This window comes from Stegostoma tigrinum, chromosome 14 (genome assembly GCF_030684315.1).
Source record: "Stegostoma tigrinum isolate sSteTig4 chromosome 14, sSteTig4.hap1, whole genome shotgun sequence".
Lineage (NCBI taxonomy): Eukaryota > Metazoa > Chordata > Chondrichthyes > Orectolobiformes > Stegostomatidae > Stegostoma > Stegostoma tigrinum.
Window position 1 is genome coordinate 45290355 of NC_081367.1, and position 25181 is coordinate 45315535.

Genomic DNA, 25181 nt, shown 5'->3' on the forward strand with positions numbered 1-25181 from the left:
TGACTATCCTCAATCAAATCTTTTTTTGTCCCAAGTGGAGATTAATTCTCTCTTTCAGAATTTTCTCCAACTATTTCCTTACCATTGATGTAATGCTCATGTGTCTATAATTCCCTGGTTTATTCCTACCACCTTCTTGAAAAGGTGAAACCACATTAGCTGCCCTCCACTCCTCTGCTACTTCTCCTGTTGCCAGAGTGGAATTAAACATTTGGGTCAAAGCCCCTATAATTTCCTCCCTTGTGTCCCGCAACAGCCTGGGATACAATTCATCCAGACCTGGGAATTTTTCTGTTTTTAAGCCTGTTAAAACCTCTATTTCCTCAATCTGCTCGACAACCTCATAGTCCGTCTTCCCAAATTCAGCACTTACAACCTCCTTCTCCCAAGTGAAGATAGAACTGATGTAGTCATTTGATGCCCAACTAATGTCCTCCAGGTCCATGTACAGGTTGCCTCTTTAGTCCCTAATAGGCCCTACTCTTTCCTCTAGTGATCCTCTTCCTCTTAATATACTTATAGAATATCTTGGAATTTGCCCCAATCTTGACCTCCAATGTTTCTTCATCCTCACTTTTTGCCCTCCTAATTCCTTTAGTAAAAATAATTATATTATGTTAGAAGAAAACATAGCTGACGTTTCGGGCCGAGACCCTTCATCACAAAAACCCAGCTCGTCCCCGCCTCCCTAACCTGTTCTTCCTCTCACCTATCCCCTCCTTCCACCTCAAGCCGCACCTCCATTTCCTACCCACTAACCTCATCCCGCCCCCTTGACCTGTCCATCCTCCCTGGACTGACCTGTCCATCCTCCCTGGACTGACCTATCCTCTCCCTACCTCCCCTCCTATACTCATCTCTACAGGCTCCATCCCCACCCTATTAACTTGTCTGCCTCCTCTCCACCTATCTTCTCCTCTATCCATCTTCGATCCATCTCCCCCCTCTCCCTATTTATTTCAGGACCCTCTCCCCATCCTCTTTCTGATGAAGGCTTTCCTGATGAAGGGTCTAGGCCTGAAACATCAGCTTTTGTGTTCCTAAAATGCTGCTTGGCCTGCTGTGTTCATCCAGCTCCACACTTTGTTATCTCGCATTCTCCAGCATCTGCAGTTCCCATTATCTCTGCTGGTGAAACTCACCAGGTTTGCCAGCATCTGTAGAATGAGAAAAATTCAGTTAATGTTTCACGTCCAGTGAGCAGAGCCATCACATCCTTCACTGTGAAGGGGTTACAGGACTTGAAGCTTTAACTAGTTTTTCGTCTGTACTGATGGTGCCAGACCTGCTGAGTTTCTCGGCAAGTTCTGCTTTTACATGTTTAATTAATATGTTTAAACAACATACTGATATTCAAAACTGTTACTTAATATATTTTAGTCACTACATTAATTACAAATACTTATTTGTACTCTTTGATACCAAAATAGAAAAGGCTGTACTTTTTTGTGTTTCATTTAAATGTTGGTCTAGCTACACTGTACTATTTATCTGTATATATAGCAAGTCTAAATCCACAGCTTCATATTATTTTCAAAAATTTCATAGAGAAATGTGCTTTTGATCTGACTATATGCAACACTAATTATTCTGCTCTGTTATTTCTTTTACGTATTCAATAGTAGTTCCAATCAGATAATATCTGCAGAGGTGGTCATTATGAAGAATGAATATTATTAGTATTTTATGGTAAGTACTTCAATGAATAGAAATGTAGATATGTTTCTGGGCCTACACTGGATTACTCTGTAGTAACACAAGATCATAGTCATGGTTGATATTTGCATGTATTTTACATTTCAATACCAAGTTTTAAAAATTGGATGCAGATTGTCTGGAAAAAGACAAATTGCTTGAGGGTTGCCCACCCTAACATCACCACAAAAAATGGTCAACTGAAGCATTGTGTGTAAATTGGAAAGGAAAGAGAACTTAGAATCTGGAGGAAAGAAAAGTCTATCTGCATTATCAGGATCACATTTCTCAACTAAACACACATTGCCCTTCATGAAATAAAACAAAGAGCCGTGGATATACAGAAATCAGAAACAAAAACAGAAATTGCTGGAAAATGTCAGTGGGTCTAGTAGAATCTGTGGAGAGAAATCAGAGTTACAGGGAACTTTCCCTCCAGGACACATTGGTAAACCCCTCCTCCATTCCCAATATTTCCTCATACTCCCACGGCATCTTCCCATGCAATTGCACACGGTGTATCCCTGCCCCATACCCCTCTACCTATGCTTAGCAATACAGTTTGCTCACCCGTGAGTGACACATTGTGAGAAAAAGAATAAGTATGAAGTGTTATACGTCTCGATGAACATATTATGATTATTACATTGGGTAAATTCAACTTATGTGCATATCTGAAAGGTGAATACTATCAAAAAGACGTAATTGTATTTTAAATCTGAAGTCAGACATTTCAGCTTTCAATTTTCCTGATCAAGTATATAAACTTATATTTCTCCCTCATGCTCACCTGAGGAAAAGCGAATTGTCTAGGCTGAGCTTGTATTCTGAAGATTATAAATACACCTAAAATGATTTTTTAAAAATATCGCGCTATCACACACAACTGAATGGCTTTTCCGAGCATCAAATCTGAGTATTTTCATCTATTAAATCACCACCAGTAAATCACCTGTGTTACCAATTTACGTGCCATCTAGAGTGATTAGACATTGTTGCAACAACTCTCACCTGTTATTCGCTGAATTGAGCATTGCTACAGTTCCCGTTCATTATTACGAATAACAGGGGCCCTTGTAGCGCATTGATAGTAACCCTACTCTTCGGGTTAGAAGATCTAGGTTTAAGTCCCTCCTGATCCGGAGATGACATCTGAGCAAGTTGGTGAAAATATCTGTGGAGCGAGTAACCTTAGTGCCGAATTTGTACGGTATTTGCGCCCTGTTATTTGCTGCACCTGTTCATCCACCGCGTGGTTACAGGCAGTGACTGGAAGGACGTGTCGCTTGGCGGCGAGACTTCTTCAGCTGCACAAGCCGCGAGCGCGGAGCACAGCTGTTTGCACGGCGGGTGCACTAATGAGGAGTCCCGCGCTCCCAGACTGATGACCCCCTTCCGCCTCGCTGTGCCCTTTCTCAGCGCCTGGGACAGCAGGTAAGAACCTCTCCGCGAAAACAATACCACACTGAGCAAGGTTCGGTTGTATTAACTGTACACAGCAGCATAACTAACTGCATTTCCGCTGGTTCTGTATTTCACATTTAACAGTCCCCCAAGGAGTGAATAGGTCAGCTGTAAATATTTAAGTATAGTCCTATGGTTTTTAGAGATTTGGTTTGGAGTTTTGCGACTGAACAGTGGACGAACCACGGCCGAGACAAGATTTTCTTAATCCGACTTCCTCAATTTAACCAGTTTGCATATGTCTCCTATAGTTATTGTATAGGTTACATACAAGATGTGGTCTGACTTTTTTTTAAAAAAAATGATTTTTACAGCCCCATACATCATACTGCCAGTGTATCTGACTCCTGCGGTTACAGAACACTTTTAAAAAATAGAGCAGGTACCAAGCTGTTGTAGAAAAACTGCAGTGTGCGCGATTCTGTTGCTTTACGCGCACCACCAAACATAAACGGGAACTGTTAAGATATACAAAACGTGAGGCTGGATGAACACAGCAGGCCAAGCAGCATCTCAGGAGCACAAAAGCTTTTGTGCTCCTGAGATGCTGCTTGGCCTGCTGTGTTCATCCAGCCTCACGTTTTGTTGTCTTGGATTCTCCAGCATCTGCAGTTCCCATTATCACTGTTAAGATATACTTGGCGGGGTCAGGTAACATCCATGGAGCGAAATTATCGTGACCGCCTAAGAGCAGCCTACATAAGCTCCATAATACTCGAGAAACCGCAGCAAAATTCGTATTTATTGCAAAGGGTTTACTTTCTAACTGCTTTCGAATGTGTATTTGTCTTTTTTGAAAACAAACAATAAAAACGGAGATGACCAGATGTAGAACTGGATGAACACAGGTCAAGCAGCATCAGAGGAGCAGGAAAGTTGACGTTTCGGACCTAGACTTTCTTCAATAAAAACTTTAGATATTTACTGACGGGAGTTGCGGCACTTGCCGCCACTGTCAGCATCGGAATCCACCTCAAGGCAACGCTACGAAGCGATCTGATTCATTCATTCGTTTATCCATCCGTAAATTGATTTTGCACAAAGTTGTAAGAAACCACTCAACAGTTCAGGTACCAAGCTCACAGCACTATGAATTCGAACACATTGAACCTGGCACGCTCCAGGAGAGTGTTAGCAGACGAGATTAGTGTTCCACTATTTTACATTACCGATAATCTGACCGGTGACAGCATTAGGAGACTGGAAACCAGCAACAAAACAAATATATTGGGTAAATACAGCAGACCTGGCAGTTTCTCAGGATGCCTCCCAAGTCTATACTGTGCTTGCACAATCAGGACGCCGCTTGCCCCAGGAGCAACTTTTTAGGGATTCCTCCTCCTCCTTCCCTCTCCTCCTCCTCCTTCCCTCTCCTCCTCCTCCTTCCCTCTCCTCCTTCCCTCTCCTCCTCCTCCTTCCCTCTCCTCCTCCTCCTTCCCTCTCCTCCTCCTCCTTCCCTCTCCTCCTCCTCCTCCTTCCCTCTCCTCCTCCTCCTCCTTCCCTCTCCTCCTCCTCCTCCTTCCCTCTCCTCCTCCTCCTTCCCTCTCCTCCTCCTCCTTCCCTCTCCTCCTCCTCCTTCCCTCTCCTCCTCCTCCTTCCCTCTCCTCCTCCTCCTTCCCTCTCCTCCTCCTCCTCCTCCTCCTCCTCCTTCCCTCTCCTCCTCCTCCTTCCCTCTCCTCCTCCTCCTTCCCTCTCCTCCTCCTCCTCCTTCCCTCTCCTCCTCCTCCTTCCCTCTCCTCCTCCTCCTTCCCTCTCCTCCTCCTCCTTCCCTCTCCTCCTCCTCCTTCCTCTCCTCCTCCTCCTCCTCCTTCCCTCTCCTCCTCCTCCTCCTCCTTCCCTCTCCTCCTCCTCCTCCTCCTCCTCCTTCCCTCTCCTCCTCCTCCTCCTCCTCCTTCCCTCTCCTCCTCCTCCTCCTCCTTCCCTCTCCTCCTCCTCCTCCTCCTCCTCCTTCCCTCTCCTTTTTCCCCCCCCTCCCCTTTCCCCCCCCTCCCCTTTCCCCCCCCTCCCCTTTCCCCCCCCTCCCCTTTCCCCCCCCTCCCCTTTCCCCCCCCTCCCCTTTCCCCCCCCTCCCCTTTCCCCCCCCTCCCCTTTCCCCCCCCTCCCCTTTCCCCCCCCTCCCCTTTCCCCCCCCTCCCCTTTCCCCCCCCCTCCCCTTTCCCCCCCCTCCCCTTCCCCCCCCCTCCCCTTTCCCCCCCCCCTCCCCTTTCCCCCCCCCTCCTTTCCCCCCCCCTCCTTTCCCCCCCCCTCCTTTCCCCCCCCCTCCTTTCCCCCCCCCTCCTTTCCCCCCCCCCTCCTTTCCCCCCCCCCTCCTTTCCCCCCCCCCTCCTTCCCCCCCCCCTCCTTCCCCCCCCCCTCCTTCCCCCCCCCCTCCTTCCCCCCCCCTCCTTCCCCCCCCCCTCCTTCCCCCCCCCCTCCTTTTCCCCCCCCCCTCCTTTCCCCCCCCCTCCTTTCCCCCCCCCCTCCTTTCCCCCCCCCCCTCCTTTCCCCCCCCCCTCCTTTCCCCCCCCCCTCCTTTCCCCCCCCCCTCCTTTCCCCGCCCCCCTCCTTTCCCCCCCCCCCTCCTTTCCCCCCCCCCTCCTTCCCCCCCCCCCTCCTTCCCCCCCCCCCTCCTTCCCCCCCCCCCTCCTTCCCCCCCCCCCTCCTTTCCCCCCCCCCTCCTTTCCCCCCCCCTCCTTTCCCCCCCCCCTCCTTTCCCCCCCCCTCCTTTCCCCCCCCCCCTCCTTTCCCCCCCCCCCTCCTTTCCCCCCCCCCCTCCTTTCCCCCCCCCCTCCTTTCCCCCCCCCCCTCCTTTCCCCCCCCCCCTCCTTTTCCACCCCCCCCTCCTTTTCCCCCCCCCCTCCTTTCCCCCCCCCCCTCCTTTCCCCCCCCCCCTCCTTTCCCCCCCCCCCTCCTTTCCCCCCCCCCCTCCTTTTCCCCCCCCCCTCCTTTTCCCCCCCCCCTCCTTTTCCCCCCCCCCTCCTTTTCCCCCCCCCCTCCTTTTCCCCCCCCCCTCCTTTTCCCCCCCCCCTCCTTTTCCCCCCCCCCTCCTTTTCCCCGCCCCCCCCCTCTCCCCAAAACCAGTGCAAAAAATAAGTTTAATGATCAGTGTTTTCAGAAGTGTTTGATGTTTGTTTACCTATTACTTGCATGTTTTGGCACGACGTGTGCCTTTGCAGGTTCACATTGGCTCCTGCAACTCATACGCATTTCTGCTGCACTTTTGGGAGCGCAAGCAAGCGGTGGGATAATCGGGACGGTCTGTAAACAAGTTTCAACCACAACACTTAATGTGGATACAGGGTCCTTCAGCATTGCTAGTTCAAGTCGTCATTCAACGCGGTCAGATGTTTTCCTGAAGCAGGTGGGAATTGAACCTGGGTCTCCTAGCCCACAGACAGGGACATTAGAACAGTGCTATAAGAGCCCCATCATCAACCCTGTACGCATTCTATACTGATTTGGTTTCACGTAGCTGTTGTCGAGTTGGTACAAGTGCTGCAAGGTTTTGCCCTTTGCAACTGGAGAAGTTAGTGTGGCACATAATGAAAGTCTTGATTCTTACTTCAGTCTGACTCAAACCACTTGAGTTCTGCAGTTTCTATTTGGCATGGCCTGTAATTTGAGGGAGAGTGAGCAGAAACAACACAAAACAGGAACAGAGATAATACGGTGTGAAGCTGGATGAACACAGCAGCCCAAGCAGCATCAGAGAAGCCCGAAAGCTGATGTTTCGGGTCGAGACCATTCTTCAATTGATCCCTACATTACAGATACCGGTCTTCAGCCAGTTTGATTCACTCCATGTGATGTCAAGAAACGGCTGGAGACACTGCAAAAAGCTACAGGCCCTGACAAGATTCCAGCAATAGTACTGGAGACTTGTGCTCCAGAACTTGCTGGTCCCCTAGCCAGCCGGTCCCAGTATCACTTGAGAAGGCCAAGATGTATTGTCCACTTGGCACTTCTGGCTGAAAATTGCTGCGAATACTTCAGTCTTTTGCACTGATATCCTGGACTCTTCCATCATTGAGGATGGGAATATTTGTGGAGCCCCCTCCTCCAGTGAGTTGGTTAATTGTCCACCACCATTCCTGCCTGGATGTGGCAAGATCACAGAGCTTAGATATGATCTGTTGGTTGCGGGATCGCTTAGCTCTGTCTATCACTTGCTGCTTTTGCTATTTGGTGTGCAAGTAGTCCTGTGTGTACTGGTCCAGCATGGTTGAAAAACTAGTATCTACCCAGCATGAGCAGAATTGTCCAAGTACGTCCTGTATGCAAAAAGCGGGATCAATCCAACCCGGCCAATTACTGCCCCATCAGTCTACTCTCCATCATCAGTAAGGTGTTGGAAGATGATGTCATCAATGCCATCAAGCATTTCCTGTTCATCATAAACCTGCTGAGTAATGCCCAGTTTGGGTTCTGCCAGGGCCACTCGGCTCTTGACCTCATTACAACCATGGTTCAAACATGGACAAAAGAGCTGAATTCCAGAGGTGAGGAGAGAGTTACACACCCTTGATATCAAGGCTGCTTTCGACTGAGTGTGGCATCAGAGGCTGAGCAAAACTAGAATCAATGGGTGTCGAGGAGCGAACTCTCTAATGATTAGAGTCATACCTGACACATAGCAAGATAGTCATGGTCGTTGGAGGACAATCATTTCAGCTCCAGGACATCATTGCAGGAGTTCCTCAGGATAGCGTCCTCAACCCAACCATCTTCAGCTGCTTCATCAATGACCTTCCCTCCATCATAAAGTCAGAAGTGGGGAAGTTTGCTGATGATTGCACAAGGTTCAGCGTCATTTGTAACTCCTCAGATACTAAAGCAGCCCATGTTCACGTGCAACAAGTTCTGGATAATCTCCAGGCTTGGGCTGACAAGTGGCAAGTGACATTTGTGCCACACAAATGCCAGGCTATGACCATCGTCAATAAGAGACAATCTACCCACCACCCCTTGACATTCCATGGTGTTACCATTCCTGAATTCCCCACCATCAACATCCTGGCGGTGATCATAGACCAGAAACTCAACTGGAGTCACCACAAATGCAATGGCTACAAGAATGGGTCAGAAGGTAAGAATACTGCCCTGAGCAACTAGCCCCCTTACTCCCAAAAGCCTTTCCACCAACTACAAGGCACAAGTCAGGAGTGTGATGGAATACTCCCCACTTGCCTGGATGAGTGCAGCTCCACCAAGTTTGACATGATCCAGTACAAAGCAGCCCGCTTGATTGGTACTATACTCACAAGCACCCACTCCCTCTACCACAGACACTCAGTAGCACCAGTACACAGGATGCACTCCAGAAATTCACCAAAGATCCTCAGACCACACCTTCCAAATCAATGACCACTGTCTTCTAGAAGGACAAGGGTGCTAAGCATATGGAAACGCCATTACTTCCAAGTTCCCCTCCAAGCCACCCACCATCCGGACTTGGAAATATATCACCATTTCTAAACTGCTGGGTGAAAATTCTGGAATTGCTTCCCTAATGGCATTGTGGGTCAACCTGCAGTGGTTCAAGAAGGCAGCTCACCACCACCTTTTTGATGGGCAAGAAATGTTGGCCAGCCAGTGAGACCCACATCCCACAAATGAAAGGGGTGGGGGGGGGGGGGGGGGGGGAGTGGGAGGAGTCAAAAGAAATGAAGCCCTGATGGTAATGGAAAATTCGTACAAAATAGAAGTAAGGTCCCAAAACACAGCAGGAGGCCCCGGCAACAACGTTTACTGATCACACTGTTTGTACAAGCAGCTTTTTGTCCCCCACAATCAGGCCCTTATAAGGGGAAGGGAGGAAAAGAGAATTATTCCAATAGAAATGAATGCGTGCACACAGGGATTCAGGTTTGAAACACAAGTGATTATAGGTGGAGAGTGATCATGGTCCCACAGGGGCCAAAGCCTCCAAAAACAGCATTTTGTGTTGGCAGAAAGGTCAACTCGAGTTTGGACCCAAGGCCCTGGCAGCAATGCCACGGAAAATCTAATAACTTCATACAGGTGGTCAAGGTCAACAAATGCATCATCATGTCATCTAACCACTACAATACCAGCTCCTCATGCTGGCCAACATCGCACACCTTCACTATTCCCTGACACTGTGAGACTCAAGCTTAACACTCAGTCCGCCTAACTCTCATAAATCTAATACTTCTACCAGTCGCACTCCAACCTCATTGTCTGTCTAATGAAATAATGCAGCACAATCACTGACTTTCTGCCTTTTATCTTGCATGACAGAATAGAAGGGAGCAGAACCAGGGGACAGAAATACTTACATATCCTTTGGGGGTCAGTAGGTGGTTGTAAGACACAGGTTCTGTCACAGCCAATCCTAATGTCACTGAAAACATGGACAGCAATAGTGTCTTCCTGTCTGACTTTTCAGAATTCTCAGTACATCCACCCACTTCTATCTGCCATAATGAGCAAGCTACTGGTGCTTTGAGTGCTGCACATAGTAAGGCATACTTTACACTGCCATTCAAGCTGTGTTCTGAACCTGCAGACGTGATTTCGCTGCAAGCAGGTCAGGGGTAGAGGATGGCTGATTTACCTGCTTACCAGAAGGCAAGGTAACATACAAATATATCTGTAGAGGGCTCGGGTGAGGACCTTGATGGGTCAACAAACAGGAGTACTGATTGGACATGTGGATTAAGGTCCTGGATGCATGAGCTGGTTTGCTGAACAGCCTCCTGTTATCATGACGAGCACTGTGGAGTCTGATTAAAGCTTGACTGAAAGAATGGTAGTGCACAAGGAGGAACAGAAGTTGCAGACAGGGATGGAGGATGCAATGTTCCAAACCTGCTGCATGCGAACTTTGGTCTAACTCTTTTGGCAGGTTGGCAGTTGCCGTAGACATTTCAAGCATGCTTAGGGGCTGTTGGACACACGTACAGACTTTCACTCCATCATTGCAGCCATTGGTCCAGTCCGGGTGCCCCCTTCTTCAAGGAGAGGCATGGTAGCTCAGTGGCCAGCACTGCTGCGCCTCAGCATCAGGGATTAGGGTTTGATACCACCCTCAGTGACTGTGTGGAATTTGCACATTCTCCTTGTGTCTGCGTGGGCTTCCTCCCATAGTCCAAAAATGGGCAGGCTTAGGTGGATTGCTCATTTAAAATTACACACAATGCCTGGGGTATATATAGGTTGAGTGGATTAGCCATGGGAAATGCAGGGTTACAGGGACAGGATAAAGGTGTGGGATGCTTTTTTGAGAGTTGGTCTGGACTCTAGGCTGAATGGCCTGCTCCCAAATTATAGGGATTCAGATTCTGCAGTAGACAGGACCATGCTAGGCTACACTCGGGTGTAGATTGTACCACACACTGGTCCCTTGTACTTTCCATTCAGTACATTTCTGAGACAGCCAGACCCTTCCCAACCAACTGACTGGAAGCACCCCAGCCCCCATTTGGAATTTTAGGCCAAGGAAGTCAACTTGCCTCTGTCAAGGTGATCCTCAACATGAACAAAAACCAAAGAACAATGGATGTTAAAACTCAATGGGAAAACCCAGTTCTGAAGAATGCTCACTGGACCGGAAATGTTAACTCTGTTCTCTATACACAGATGCTGTCATCTTCAACATATCTGGGCTGTCCAGACAAAAATGTCCCTGGGGTTGCCCTATCAGTCCTCCAGGGTCAATAGACTCCATTACTAATTAGGCTCCCTGCACCTTGACTGCAACATTTGGAGCTCATTAAAACACATCAAGTGGGAGAAGAGGAGGAAATTGTATTGAAAACTGCATATCATTGGTACAGGTGAGACTGTTCTGTAAATGCTGTATTATAAAACTTATTTTACTCAATCAAGTGATTGTTTGTATCTCTGTGTAGGGCCTAGATGATTCTAGTACCTTCCAACAGTCAAGTGCAATGGAAGGGGTGGTTATTCAGTGCCTAATGATCTTATTAGATAGGAGGAACAATGCATGAATGTGGCATTGTATCATTTTGGTACCTTAGGAATCTCTTACTCAGCTGACTGTGCAGGAGTGTTGTTCTGAATTGTTGCTGACATCACTGTGCTGGGAACGTGCAACACAGGGTCAATGCTACTGAATGGCCAGGGAGTAAGCACCCTGTATGTCTGTCAGGAACCAAATATGGTCTCTAACCAGTGTTGTTCCTGTATGTAAGCCCACAGCCCAGTTGCTAAACCACCCATCCCACCACATGTCTGCTCACTTAACCTGCCCATTCCAGATGTGATGGTGATTTGTTTTTTAACCAGAGCGCACTTTTTTTCATTTGCTTCATGATGAACAGCAATAGTGTCCACCCTCTGCCAATAGCCACCTGCCTCAGCCTTAACGGACTGGTGGCCACAAAGCTCAACCATCCCCTTCCTAAGTGTCCATTTCATTTACCTGTCTAGATGCCCCACTGTTGGCTATGCACGTCCATGACTCTGAGTTCTCCTTGACTGACCTCTATGGAGACAGGACTAATCTTATTCTGGTCTTTTTGGAAGACAACAGCATCGAAGCCTGTGTAAAGCTACCCTGACCAGGTGTCTGAACATCTCCAAAGCTCTGAACTAGTATAGCAGTCTGCTCTTGAATAATAATGCCAGACCCCCGACTGATGGGTGCATCCATGAATTTCATTGAGGACTACCATAAGACTTTGGGACATGGCTGACTGCTTACTGCTGATGCTACAGGGTTTTGCATGGTTGCTGCTGTCACTCAGTAGTTTGTCATACTTATACCAATCTTGTGGACTCCTGAGCAGCATAGCTTGCTGCCTTGTTGTGACCCAACTTGCACTGCAAGGCATAGAAAGGCATGTATGCCACAGGCATCCCCTTTAGGTGCCAGGTTACACCTAAGTTACATGAAGGTCCTCTAAGATCTCAGACTGTAACTATGAAAGTACACAGACTGTCTGCTACATAGACAAAGGGTTAGCTCCTACCATGAACAGTCTTTTACATCCTGATGGATGGAGTTTATCTTGTACTGAGCGGTAACTCTCTTTCTTTCAGGTTCTAAATGCATTGCATGACAAGATTCACAACAGCTTTAAAAATCAGGTGCATTGGCATATTCTACTCCACTTGACTTGAAGTTTGACATGAAAATAGGGTGAGCTTCTCATGAACAAAATGTCCTGTTGGTTCAGACTGAGACCTTGTCAAGCAATCATAATGTGTTCTTGTGACCATAATTTTTTTAAACAAATTGTTTTTCTGCTCTAATTGCATGGAATCTTTCAGTCTTAGATTTTTAAGCATCAGAACAATATATATTCAAACATCAAAGGATGCTAAGTTTCACCCACAGTCAATTAACAGACTTGTTTGTTTGTTTCTGGGAGCCCTATTTAATTATGCTCAGAGGCAATGCTTCTTATGCAACATTGTCAATCGGATAATCTGAGGCTGTGTATAGCTCTACTAGGTGAGAAAAGTAGGAATTGCTAATATAAGGGAGACTGTAAGGATGTCTCAAGATACACATGCTTCTGAAGATGGCAAGAAAAGTTCAAGATAAGAGTAGCCATAGCTATTAAGCCAATCATGGGGTGTCGGCGGGTGGAATCCCTTTTCAGGATTGGCTGTGGCTGTAGCTATAGCCTCCTGGAATTCATGGCTCTGAGGAGGAGGGAGGTATTTAAAAGAGCTTTTACTGACAGTGGACTTTATGCAGGTGTCATCTTCAACCATCTTTTGGACTTTGGCCCCGGTAGAAAACCTGTCCACCATGAAGATCCCATCCATCAGGAGAATAATGGCAGCCCGCCAGTTTGGCCCCAGGCACCACTTTAATTATCATAATTAACTACATGCGACCACCTGTGGTTCACTGGCTCCAGTCTGACCCCCTCCAAAAATACTTGGAGGCGGGATTGTTACAGGTGAATGACACAGCATACACCTATCTAAAACAATTTCCAAAGTCACCTCTGGATGGCTGATGAGATTCCATACATTATTTACTTGATAGTGTTTTTTTTTCTCAGCAAGAAATATTTACTAAACTTTTTAGTGGCTACTTCCAATAATTGGTTAGCAGTGCAGCCTCACAGCACCAGGGACTTGGGTTCGATTCCAGCCTCAGGCGACTGTTTGTGTGGAGTTTGCACATTCTTTCCATGTCTCTGTGTTTCTTCTGGGTGCTCCAGTTTCCTCCCACAGTCCAAAGATGTGCAGGCTAGGTGGATCGGCCATGTTGCATTGCAGGTGTGTGTCGGTTATAGGGGGATGGATCTGGGTGGGCTGCCTCAAGGGGCAGTGTTGATTTGTTGGGCCGAAGGGCCTGTTTCCACACTGTAGGGAATCTAATCTAAATTCTGTTCTGAGGATCTATAAGTGCATTTTTAAGGGATACCTTTTACTGTTTTGTTTCTCAACTTCACGTTCAACAGTCATAAAATATTACAATTAGCATGGATCAATTAGATCTCATAAACCAAAATGCATTTGGTAAGAACAACAGCATGTAACTGCTGAGCTATATATATACACTAATTTAAACCATATCTGTAATTTAAAGATGGTGCATATGATCTGCTCTCTGATTTCTCATTGAGGTGCCAGTAGATTCTCATAAATAAAGAATACTGAAAACCATCTTATTGTAGCATAGATTGGTCTGACTTCCAGGGCTGGCACTATTGAATGAAGATTTTTTTTGTCCTCTTACAGTCTTGGCTACAAGGTACTTACAGACGTGTTATATTCACATAAATTTCAGGATTGGTTTGCATTTTCTTCATTTAAAACATATGGTGGGATTACAGCATGCATTGATTTCTGCTGTCATTGCAGAAATGGTCCCTCATGGTTTCAGAGCAGGCAGCAGCTGCATTTCAAAGATTGCATTACAAAGATTTTTAATATTGATCTTCGTTGGAGACAATGCCTTTCGAGCCTTCCCATATCTTGTCTGCTTTGGTTGTGATGGGTGGTAGTGTTACCTTGTTGGTAATCTTCAAAGTTTGATAGAGGAAGCAGCTAATGAGAAGGTGTCAGTAGAAAATATTATATTCCAGATTATTTTAACATTTAAAAAAATACTTTACTTGGAGGATAATTGAAATGAATAGCCAAAAGAAAATTTGTCAGTCTGACATAATTGAGACTAAAAGGTTTATTTTTTTTAAATGTGTGCCTGGACAATATATGAAACAGAATGTGTAAATGAATTCATCAAAAGCTGTACATTAATAACTCCTTTTACAGTTTTCTAATTCCAGTCCGACAGTCCATAACTCCAGGTTTTGATTTAAATTACAATCACCCAGCATCTCCCTTGAGGCAGGTATCTGCACACTGATTTGCTGTTTAAGCCTGACTCAGTGTTAATAGAAATGAGCAGCAAGCCGATCTGATAGAGAATTTCATCAGCTTTGTCCTTGGATTTCTTAAAATATCTAGCTGCTGAGTTTCATTGGCTGAAATATATGTAATTTTTTTAACTAAGGAAATTTTGAATATTACTGAAGATGCCAAAAAAGATTCAAATATAGCTGAAATAGCACCAGTATCTTGAATGGAATATTGCTGCTGGGAGTGGCACTTGCCTTTGTGTGTTTGAGAAGATTCTACAGGAGCAGCTGTAGATTTGGAGCTGAGCACTGTGAGATGCTTCTCTGTCTAAGGGAAGAAGAGATGTCACTTCAAGAACTCACACAGCGACTGGTCAATGTTATCACTCATGTTGGTAAGCACCATTATTTATTTAAATTATTTAATTATATTTAGACTTGTGTGAGGGATTCTTATTGAACAAGCAGATCAGTACATTCAAAGAATTCAGTTCAAATCTAATATGTATGATATAACAGTTGCATGTTTGTATTTGAACAAAACTGAAAATTATACAATTTGTGGAAAAATATTGAGGTATTTGTTGGGAAGATATGCTTAGAAAAGCATTAATAATGAGCCAATTTGGTATCACAAAAAACCCCACATTTGCTGGGCTAGTAATTGCTAATCATTAAAATACTCTCCTTGGTCCATGCATCTTTGTTCTAATTCAGAAAAAGAAATGTGAACACAGTTAGTATATAATAAGTGGAAGATGTTGTGAAATCCTTTATTTTGTTGCCGGTGAAGAGTATTGACAGAACAAATTGCTTTGATTTTCATGATTACTGTATGCTTACTCAACAATCCTGCTCTGAGGGACCACAAAGAAAGGCTAGGTAAAAGATAAGTGTTGCACAGGTGCAAATGACTGAGGTTATAGTATCATGTTTGTGTTGTGGGGAAAGATTAGATAGCTGTTTGACTTGGGAGCTCATTGTTATTGGGTTAAAAGGGAAACATGCCAAGTTGCTGGATAAATGATTTTATTTTTCTCTTCCTGCATTGAGCACTCAAGCACAAGCACAAATCAAATAAAACATTGAATATCAGTAGATGTTGGTTCTTGCTCAGGTTTCCTGTGTCACTCAAGTGATGCTAATTTTTTTGCATCAAGTGCTATAGACCACAATGTCTTCTATTTTGAATATTCATCAGAGTTTAGATGTCAAATAATTTATTTTGATGTTCTTTTTAAAACAGCAGTACAAAAGAATAATTCAAGAATAATTAACCTGATCCTCCTCCAAGATATTTGTTAGTTAAGTTCCTTCTCTTTTGCAACAACATTATAAAGAGAACAATGAATAGTAGATAATAATCAGGAGGCAGTTATCTCATTGAGAAATTCAGATGATGTCATAAATCATGAGGGAGTAATTTTTAAATGTCCTTTAAGATTAGAATATCGTCATGAAAATGTTCGCTGCAATCCATTACAATTTATAATATTTCTCTTTGGTCACAAATCAGAACAAAAATATCAATGAAATTTGCTATGCTTTATATGCACACATTGTTTAGTTGTCGCTAAGACTAGCCAGAGGAAACTGATTAGCAATGTTATAGCCATTTTAATCTCTGGGTTATAATCTGTCTGAATTTTTTTCATAAACAACAAATTGTGGTGTTCTCCATATTTATGATGTGAAAGCCATGCAACAAATTCTTCATTCTGATCAATCTTATGTATGTGGGGTGTAGAGAATTTACCAAACATTAAATCATCCAATTGGAGGTAACCTGTAAATCCATAGAATTACGCAGGCCTGACTCACCTGTTTTAATTCACAAATATTAGCCTCATCAAATGTTTTGTGTGTAACCTTGATTGGCTTTGAGGCTTTTTCGGTATTTAAAAATTGATTGGATGTTCAAGTTACAAGGTTGCTGTTCTGTTTTGCAGTCACAAAACAATTGATTTCAGTGTAAGTGACTTTTTTTAAAAAGCAATAGTTTCATGAATTTCTTCAAGTGTTGAATAACAACAACACAGAACAAAATGATTGTATGATACAACAGTTTTAAAAAAAAAAGCCATGGTCGTATCTACAGCAGCCACTGTCATTCAGTGTTAGCACTTGCATCTCTGAGTGAGGCAAATGCAGGCTCACGTCCCATTTCAGAGACCCGAGCACCTCCTTCAAGCTGTAACTTAAATCCAATACCAAGAGAGCACTGCACTGTCAAAATACTGGGCAGAATTTAATTCTACATTTTGGGTTTTGTGCTGGAGTGATAAGGCACTTTACCCTCCCATGTGGTAATGTTTAATTATCCCTCGTCTTGCCTCCACTCCAGTTAAGGCCTGTAGGTAGCCTTCTTGCCCTGCTGCCATTTGCAGCTTTTATGTAGACGGTTACTACTTGAGTAGGGGCCTCACCCCACCACCACTGCTAGCAGCAGGCAGGTGTACAACAAGCATATCTATGTGGGGTTCCTTGCAGATTCCTAGGATCCACATGCATTCAGTCCTTTGAGTTGAGGGACCTGGCTGTGGGGAGATGAATGCATGCTGAAAGACCCCATCTGCTGAAACATGCTGCTGAGCTCCATCTCCACCATCTCCATACAGTAGTCTGTGTTTTTTTTCCACCTGTGACGCCATTCACCTGTAGCCTGGGATCCAATACTGGACCTCAGGCAGATGTTTGATCAATTGCAGCTACTCGTTCCCCACCCCCTACCCCCGGTGGTAGTCTCATTCACTTGAACTGGCAGCAGATGCTGGCAACTCTAGGTGGGTGGCACTTTTGTCATTAGAGTCTTGAACTTGGGGAAGGCCTGCCATTGGTCAGTGTACTGACTCACTGACACTTACTTTAGCAAACCTTCCAAAAATGATGGAGAGCTCCCACCAGCTGGGGTGCTGATGGATGAGACGCCTATCGTCTCCAATAAATCAAACCCACCATATTTCAGTTGAGATGATGAATTAAGTATAGGTGGATGCAAAACCCCTGTAGTACTATTCGAGGAAGAGCCTGATTAATATTTTCCTCTCCATTTAATAATAATTAAACAAATAACCAGATCACAGTTTTCATTCAAAATTCAATTGCTGCAAAATGCTTTTGGATGCCCTGAGATCATGAGATGGGTGATTATAAATGCATACCTTTTTGTTATAATTGAAAGGTCATTATGTAACAAATCATTGCTATAAAAATGGTAATGGAATGGCCAAGAATACTGCAAGTTTCAAATAATACCATAGTACTTTCAACTGAGCAAACTACAATAATACAAAATCAGACATTAACTGCAATTTTTCTTCAGTATGTTTTAAAAGAAGAGTAATGGATCCCATAGGTGGGAGAAACATTTATTCATGTTTACATTTTATGGTTACCTGACCAGGAGTGTTGAATATATTCATCTAGATCAAATTCAACATTTCCAGGAATTCATTTGGTAACCTGACTTGAATGTAAGGCTTGGGAAAAGGATTTTTGATAAGCTTTGTAATATATTCAGAAATGGGAAGGAGTTTGCAAGGTGTGATTAATTCAGAACTGCTTTACTTTTACAAGTTGATACATTATCCTGAAAAGTTTTTTGTTTACTTTTAGAAGAATGTCTGTTGATTTAAGTATTTCCATGATACAAAAATTTGCAGGATCAATGTTATTTTCTGTATGTTGTACTTCTAATTGCATTCCAGCAGGATTTTAAATTCTTACTGAGCTGTACCATATAGCCTTCTGATGTAAAGATCAGGTTTTTGTTAGGAAACACAAATATACAATCATTAGCACAAATTCTAGCATGGAATCTTACAACTGGAATCCACCAATTGGAATGATGTGGGCTATGGTGAGATTTGTGACAGAGCCATGCAAGAAGCCCAACAGTGGCAAGTTGCCTATTACTGCTGGTTAACAACCAAATGAAGAACACATGTTACTTCATTAACATGCAGTTTAACAATGCTGTCGTGGCAGCCATCTTTGAAATGCTCAAAAAAGGTTACTTGAATTTTATAGATGCAAATTTGGGCAAGTTTCTGCTTACAGATCTTCTGAGAAGTCCTCAACCATCTTGCATAGTGAATACTTGAATTCCACTCTATGAAGATACCATTTGGTAAAGTGGGTTGGGGGAAGCAAACTTTACATTGGAAAGTGCATGTAGAATTGCAGAAACTCTAACAACGTTCAGTTTTAGTACTACAATTGCAATCTTTACTAAAACAGATTCAAAAATAACTTTTAGCAACTAAGAATACAAGAAGACAACAAAATTTGTGCAGTACAAGAGATTAAAATCTTAATGATCATTCAAGTCATGAAAATAATCAAGTTAAAGTGACTGAAATAAGCCCATACAACACAATTGACCTGTATGTTATTTGTACCAGAACGTTTTAAGCTAACAGTTTCATTTGATAGATCAGAAAGCTGGTAAATATGCAAAATACAATTTCCATTGGACTGCAAATCAAATGAAGAACAACATAATATATTTTACAAGATGGATAGAACATCAGATCATTGCTATATATATATAACGCGATAGATGAGAAACAAATACATTTCGGAACGTCAACAGCTTTTGATCAGTATCTTACTTGAAAAACACTTTGAAGATTGGCGAGATTATGCTTCAACAGTAGACACCAGCTCCCAGGAGAGTCTGTCAATAGTTCATACAGGTGTTTAGTAAAGCTGAGGCATACAACAATGGAAACTTAGAACAAGAGTTTGTGACCAGCGGTGGGCCACAAGGATCGGTATTGCGTCCACTGCTTTTTGTCATTTTATATAAATGATTTGGATGTGAACATAGGAGGTATGGTTAGTAAACTTGCAGATGACAGCAAAATTGGAGGTGTTGTGGATAGCGAAGAAGATCTCCTCAGAGCACAATGGGATCTTGATCAGATGGGCCCATGGACTGAGGAGTGGCAGATGGAGTTTAATTTAGGTAAATGAGAGGTGCTGCTTTTTTTTTTGTTGGAAAAGCAAATTGAGGCAGGACTTGTACACTTAATAGTAAGGACCTGGGGAGTGTTGCTGAACAAAGACTCCTTGGAGTGCAGGTTCATAGATACTTGAAAGTAGAGTCACAGGTAGTTAGGATAGTGTCTTTATTGTCTATCTTTATTGGTCAAGGCTTTGAGTATGGGAGTTGGGAGGTCATGTTACAGCTGTACAAGATATTGGTTCAGCCACTTTTAGAATACTGCATTCAATTCTGGTTTCCCTGCTATAGGAATGATGTTGTGAAACTTGAAAGGGTTCCGAAAAGATTTACAAGGATGTCGCCAGGGTTACAGGGTTTGAGCTTTAGGGAGAGGCTGAGTAGGCTGGGGCTATTTTCCATAGCTTCAGAGGCTGTGGGGTGACCTTAGATGTTTATAAAATTATGAACAGCATAGATAAGGGTGAAGAGCCAAGGTCTTGTCCATGAGGTAGCAGAGTCCGAAACTAGAGGGCATATGTTCAAGGTGACAAGGGATGCAAGTGGCAACTTTATCACACCGAGGGTGGAGTGAACTGCCAGAGGAAGTTGTGAAGGCTGGTACAATAACAACATTTTAAAATGCATCTGGATGGGTATATCAATAGGAAGGGTTGAGAGGAATATGGGCCAAATGTTGGCAAATGGAATTAGTTTTATCTAGGATATCTAGTCGGCATTGACAAATTAGACCAAAGGGTCTGTTTCCGTGCTGTACAGCTCTCTGACTCTATAATTGAAGTTGTCCATCCTTAGTATTACCTTTTAAGCTCCTTTTGACCCTCCCAAAGGCCTATACATCCTGACAAGTGTGATGCCTAATTTCTATCTAGTACTTCAGCTGACCTCAGTCATTTGTGAAACTTTAGCACTGAAAGCAATAACTAGGTTAATGTCCCTATTTACAAAACTAAAAATCTCACTGTCTGAACAGTTATTTTAGGTATGTGATTGGTAGGGTTAGGAGACAAAGTTTACCACAATTCCTTCAATCCCACGTGCTGCTGTCTTCAAATGCAAGTTATATGTGGTTATTCAAATGTGTTTTGAAAGTTGATATTTACAGCTACTGCACTATCTTTATTGGTCCTCTCTGGGTGCCTGGAACGTGTTGCCAGCGGAGGTGGTAGGGGCGCACACGATAGCATCACTTAATATGTATCTAGACCGACACATGAATGGGCAGGGAGCAGAGGGATACAGAACCTTGGAAAATAGGCAAAAGTTTAGATAGAAGATCTGGATCACTGCAGGCTTGGAGGGCCAAAGGGCCTGTTCCTCTGCTGTAATTTTCTTTTGTTCTTTGTTACTTCATCTAATAACTCAACCAGGGTAGTTAGTGTGTGATTGTGACATATGCTAATAAATACTGTCATGCATACCTATCAGTAGGATTTCGTTAGCTTTAATTTTCAGGATGAAAGACTAAACCAGGAGTAATAGGGTTAAATAAAGCAGGTATTTTCATTGTGTGCTTTACTGGCAGATGTACTTGTTGAGAAGCATTCTACATCTCTCTGGATATCTGGAGTTGAAGTGATATATCTGCTTTTAAGACAGCTAGTCAATGATAGCAACAAGTGTGGAGCTGGAGTAGCACAGCAGGCCAGGTAGCATCAGAGGAGCAGGAAAGCTGACATTTTGGGTCAGGACCCTTCTTCAGAAATGGGGGAGTGGAAAGGGAGTTGAGAAATAAAGAGAGAGAGGAGGGGTGGGGCTAGGGAAGGTAGGTAGGATGGTGATAGGTGAGTACAGGTAGTAAGTGGTGGAGATTGGTCAGCAAGGTGGGACGAGCAGAAAGCTGGGACAGAAAATGGACAGGTTGTGTCAGGTCAAGAAGGTGGGAATGAGAGGGAGGATTGGTCATGGGATGAGGCTGGCAGTGGGAAGATTTTGAAACTGGTAAAATCACATTGACACCATTGGATTGTAGACTCTCAAGGTGGAATATGAGGTGCTGCTCTTCCAGTTTCTGGGTGGCATCATTGTGACACTGGTGGAGACCCAGGATGGACACTCGCCCCTATTGGAGGGGGAGTTGAAATAGTTTGTGACCAGAAAGTGGTGGTGTTTGTCATGAACAGAACACAACTGCTCTACAAAACGGTCTCCGAATCTTCGCTTGGTCTCACTAATGTCGCGGAGGCCACAGCAGGAGCAGTGGATGCAGTAGATCACATCGGTGGGTGTGCAGGTGAACCTCTGTCTAATGTGAAAGATTGTCTTTCGTTCCTTGGGGGGAGGTGTAGTGGCAGGTGTAGCACTTCCTGCAGTTGCAGGGAACGGTGCCAGGGCTGATGGGGTTGATGGGGAGTGTGGAACAGACAAGGGAGTTGGGGGGGGGGGAGAGAGAGAGAGAGAGAGAGAGAGATCGGTCCCTGCAGAAGGCAGTGGGGAGGAGAAGGAAATAGACCTTTGGGTGTGGGTCAGAATGCAGGTGGTGGACGTGGCAGAGAATGATACGTTGAATCTGGAGGTTAGTGGGGTAAAATGTGAGGACAACTGGGATTCTGAGATAACACTGTAGAGCTGGATGAACACAACAGGCCAAGCAGCATCAGAGGAGCAGGAAAGCTGACTTTTTGGTTTGAGACCCTTCTTCAGAAATGGGGGAGTGGAAAGGGAGTTCAGAAATAAGGAGAGAGAGGAGGGGTGGGGCTGGGGAAGGTAGGTGGGATGGTGATAGGGGAGTGCAGGTAGGAAGTGGTGGTGTTTGGTCAGTGAAGTGGGAGGAGCGGATAGGTGGGAGAGAAAATGGACAGGCTATGTCAAGTCAAGAAGGCGGGAATGACACCATTGGATTGTAGGCTCCCAAGGTGGAATATGAGGCGCTGCTCCTCCAGTTTCTGGGTGGCATCATTGTGACACTGAGGGAGGCCCAGGATGGACATGTCGCCCAGGGCACGCTATGGTCAGGGGAGTTGAAATGGTTTGTGACTGGAAAGTGTTGTTGTTTGTCATGAATAGAGCACAGGTGCTCTACAAAATGGTCTCTGAACCTACGCTTGGTCTCATGAATGTAGGGGAGACCACATCGGGAGCGGTGGATGCAGTAGATCCATTGGATATTTGTGGAGAGGGAATAGGAGGGCCGAGGTGCGGGAAATGCAAGAGATGTGGTTGAAAGCATTTTTGACCACTGAAGCAGGGAGATTGTTGTGGTCCTTGAAATACGACGACATTTGGGATGTTCGGGAGTGGAACACCACATTTTGGGAGCAGGTGCATCAGAGGTGAAGAAATTGGGAGTAGTGATTCCATTCTTGCAGGAAGTTGGGTGAGAGGAGGCGTGGCTGAGGTAGATGTGGGAGTTGGTGGACTTGGAAGGTGAGTGAGAGGAGGTGTAGTTTCAGCTCCCCCTCCCACGCCCTGGACGACATGTCCATCTGGACCCCCTCCAGTGTCACAATGATGCCATCCGGAAAACGGAGAAGCAGCACCTCGTATTTCGCCTTGGGAACCTACAACCCAATGCTGTCAATATGACTTTACCAGTTTCAAAATCTCCTCATCCCATGACCAACCCTCCCTCTTATCCCCGCCTCCTTGATCTGATGCAGCCTGTCCATCTTCTCTTCCAGCTATCCACTCCTCCCACCTTGCTGACCAATCCCCACCACTGCCTATCTGCACTCCACTATCACCATCCCACCTACCTTCTCTAGCCCCAACCCCCCTCTCTTTATTTGAGCACCCTTCCCTCTCCCCCATTTCTGAAAAGGTGTCCTGACCCAAAACGTCAGTTTTCCTGCTGCGATGTTGCCTGACCTGCTGTGTTCCTTGAGCTCCACATTGAGTTATCTCTGACTCCAGCATTGGCAGTTTGTACTATCCCTGGCCAATGATAGCAGTTGGTTAATGTTCAACACAAATAAGCTTATGCAAAACATATAAGAATGTAGATGTTGTCTAATTGCTAATTGATTTGCTAAATAAAAAAAACTAGTCTTCAAACGAATAACCAAGAAACAAATGCTAACAGGTCTTTTCACTAACTCTTCTCTGTTCCATGTAAATAATCTTTGTTCTTTTTCTTTTTGTACAATGAAACTGATTTAATTCGCATTGCCCCTTTTAGTAGGAATAAGACAAGAAGCAATAAATACCTCCTGAGTGTCAACTTCAATTTTTAACCCCAATACTATTTTTAGAAATAAGAGAATATCTGGTTGTTTATCTTTGTCTGTGGGACCTTGCTGTTTGCAAATTGAATATATAGCAATACTTACCAGATGTCAACAATACTTAATTGACTGGTAGAGATAGTAGGAACTGCCGATGCTGAGTCTCAGATAACAAGGTGTAGAGCTGGATAAACACAGTAGGCCAGGCAGCATCAGAACAGCAGGAAGGCTGATGTTTCAGTTCTGGATCTTTCTTCAGAAGTGGAGGAGGGGAAGGGGATTCTGAAATAAATAGAGGGGGAGGTGATGATGGAAGGTGGATAGAGGAGCAGATAGATAGGGAGGATGGACAGGTCAAGGAGGTGGCTATGGAGCCAGTAAAGGTGAGTGTAGGTACAGAGTTGTGATGGGGGTTGGTCAGTTGGGAGGTCGGGGGTGGGGAGATTTTGAAGCTTGTGAAGTCTACTTTCAGACCATTGGGCTGCACGGTTCCCAGTTGACTGTTGGGTGTGTTGTGACATTTTGAAGAGGACATAACTGCAAGATTTTTTGTAGAATGAACAGCACCAAACTTCCATGTTCAGTGTAGTTCAACAAGAAATAAAGGGGAGAATTCTCAGAATCAGAGGCTTGTTGCAAATATCGGAGATGCTTGAAGATTTAAAGCTGGGAAATAACATATGGAAGTATATCCTAATGCTATACTGTAGGTAAGTCTAGAATGTTATTTTAAATTAGACAAATGGACATATGATTGAACCAATAAAAGACAAGCTGAAAGACTGGTAGCTGTGATTTGGTACCTCTGCTTGGTTCACAATAAACCACTGCACCTCCCCGTCGCGAATCATTTTAACTCCCCCTCCCATTCCTTAGACGACGTCCATCCTGGGCCTCCTGCAGTGCCACAATGATGCCACCTGAAGGTTGCAGGAACAGTAACTCATTCTGCTTGGGAACCCTGCAGCCCAATGGTATCAATGTGGACTTCACAAGCTTCAAAATCTCCCCTTCCCCCCACTGCATCCCAAAGCCAGCCCAGCTTGACCCCTCCCCCCACTGCTTCCCAAAACCAGCCCAGCTTGTCCCTGCCTCCCTAACCTGATCTTCCTGTCACCTATCCCCCTCCTCCCACCTCAGGCTGCACCTCCATTTCCCGCCTCCTTGACCTGGCCGTCTTCCCCAGACTGACCTATTCCCCCCTCTACCTCTCCACCTATACTCTCCTCTCTACCTATCTTCTTTTCTCTCCATCTTTGGTCCGCTTTCTCTCTCTCTCTCTCTCTCTCTCTCTCTCTCTCTCTCTCTCTCTCTCTCTCCCCCCACCTCCTCTCCCTTTATTATTTCAGAACCCTCTCCCATCCCCCTCTCTGATGAAGGGTCTCGGCCCGAAACATCAGCTTTTGTGCTCCTGAGATGCCGCTTGGCCTGCTGTGCTCATCCAGCTCCACGCTTTGTTATCTTGGAACTGCAGATGCTAGAGAATCCCATTGTCTCTAAAAGCAGCTGGGAGTATCTGTCAGGTTATTCAGGATGTATGAAGTAAGATGGAGCAAACTACCTTCAATCCTAATGAATTTTGTGATTAAGGAATACAGTAAT

The 25181-nt window shown here is 44.8% G+C and overlaps 1 protein-coding gene across 2 annotated transcripts in view; it reads left to right on the forward strand.

The window, feature by feature from the left end:
* Positions 1-3027: 3027 nt before the first annotated feature.
* Positions 3028-25181, forward strand: part of mcf2l2 (MCF.2 cell line derived transforming sequence-like 2) — a 360445-nt gene continuing 338291 nt past the window's right edge. Inside the window, exon 1 of one of the 2 annotated variants that reach the window (XM_048541672.2) lies at positions 3028-3129. Coding sequence is in view for 1 of the 2 variants with exons in the window: in XM_048541670.2 (XP_048397627.2) it covers positions 14767-14845 (79 nt within the window). In the remaining variant the exon portion in view is untranslated. Of the gene's footprint in view, positions 3130-14487; positions 14846-25181 lie in introns of those variants that run through there. The other variant, XM_048541670.2, reaches the window with a different exon arrangement.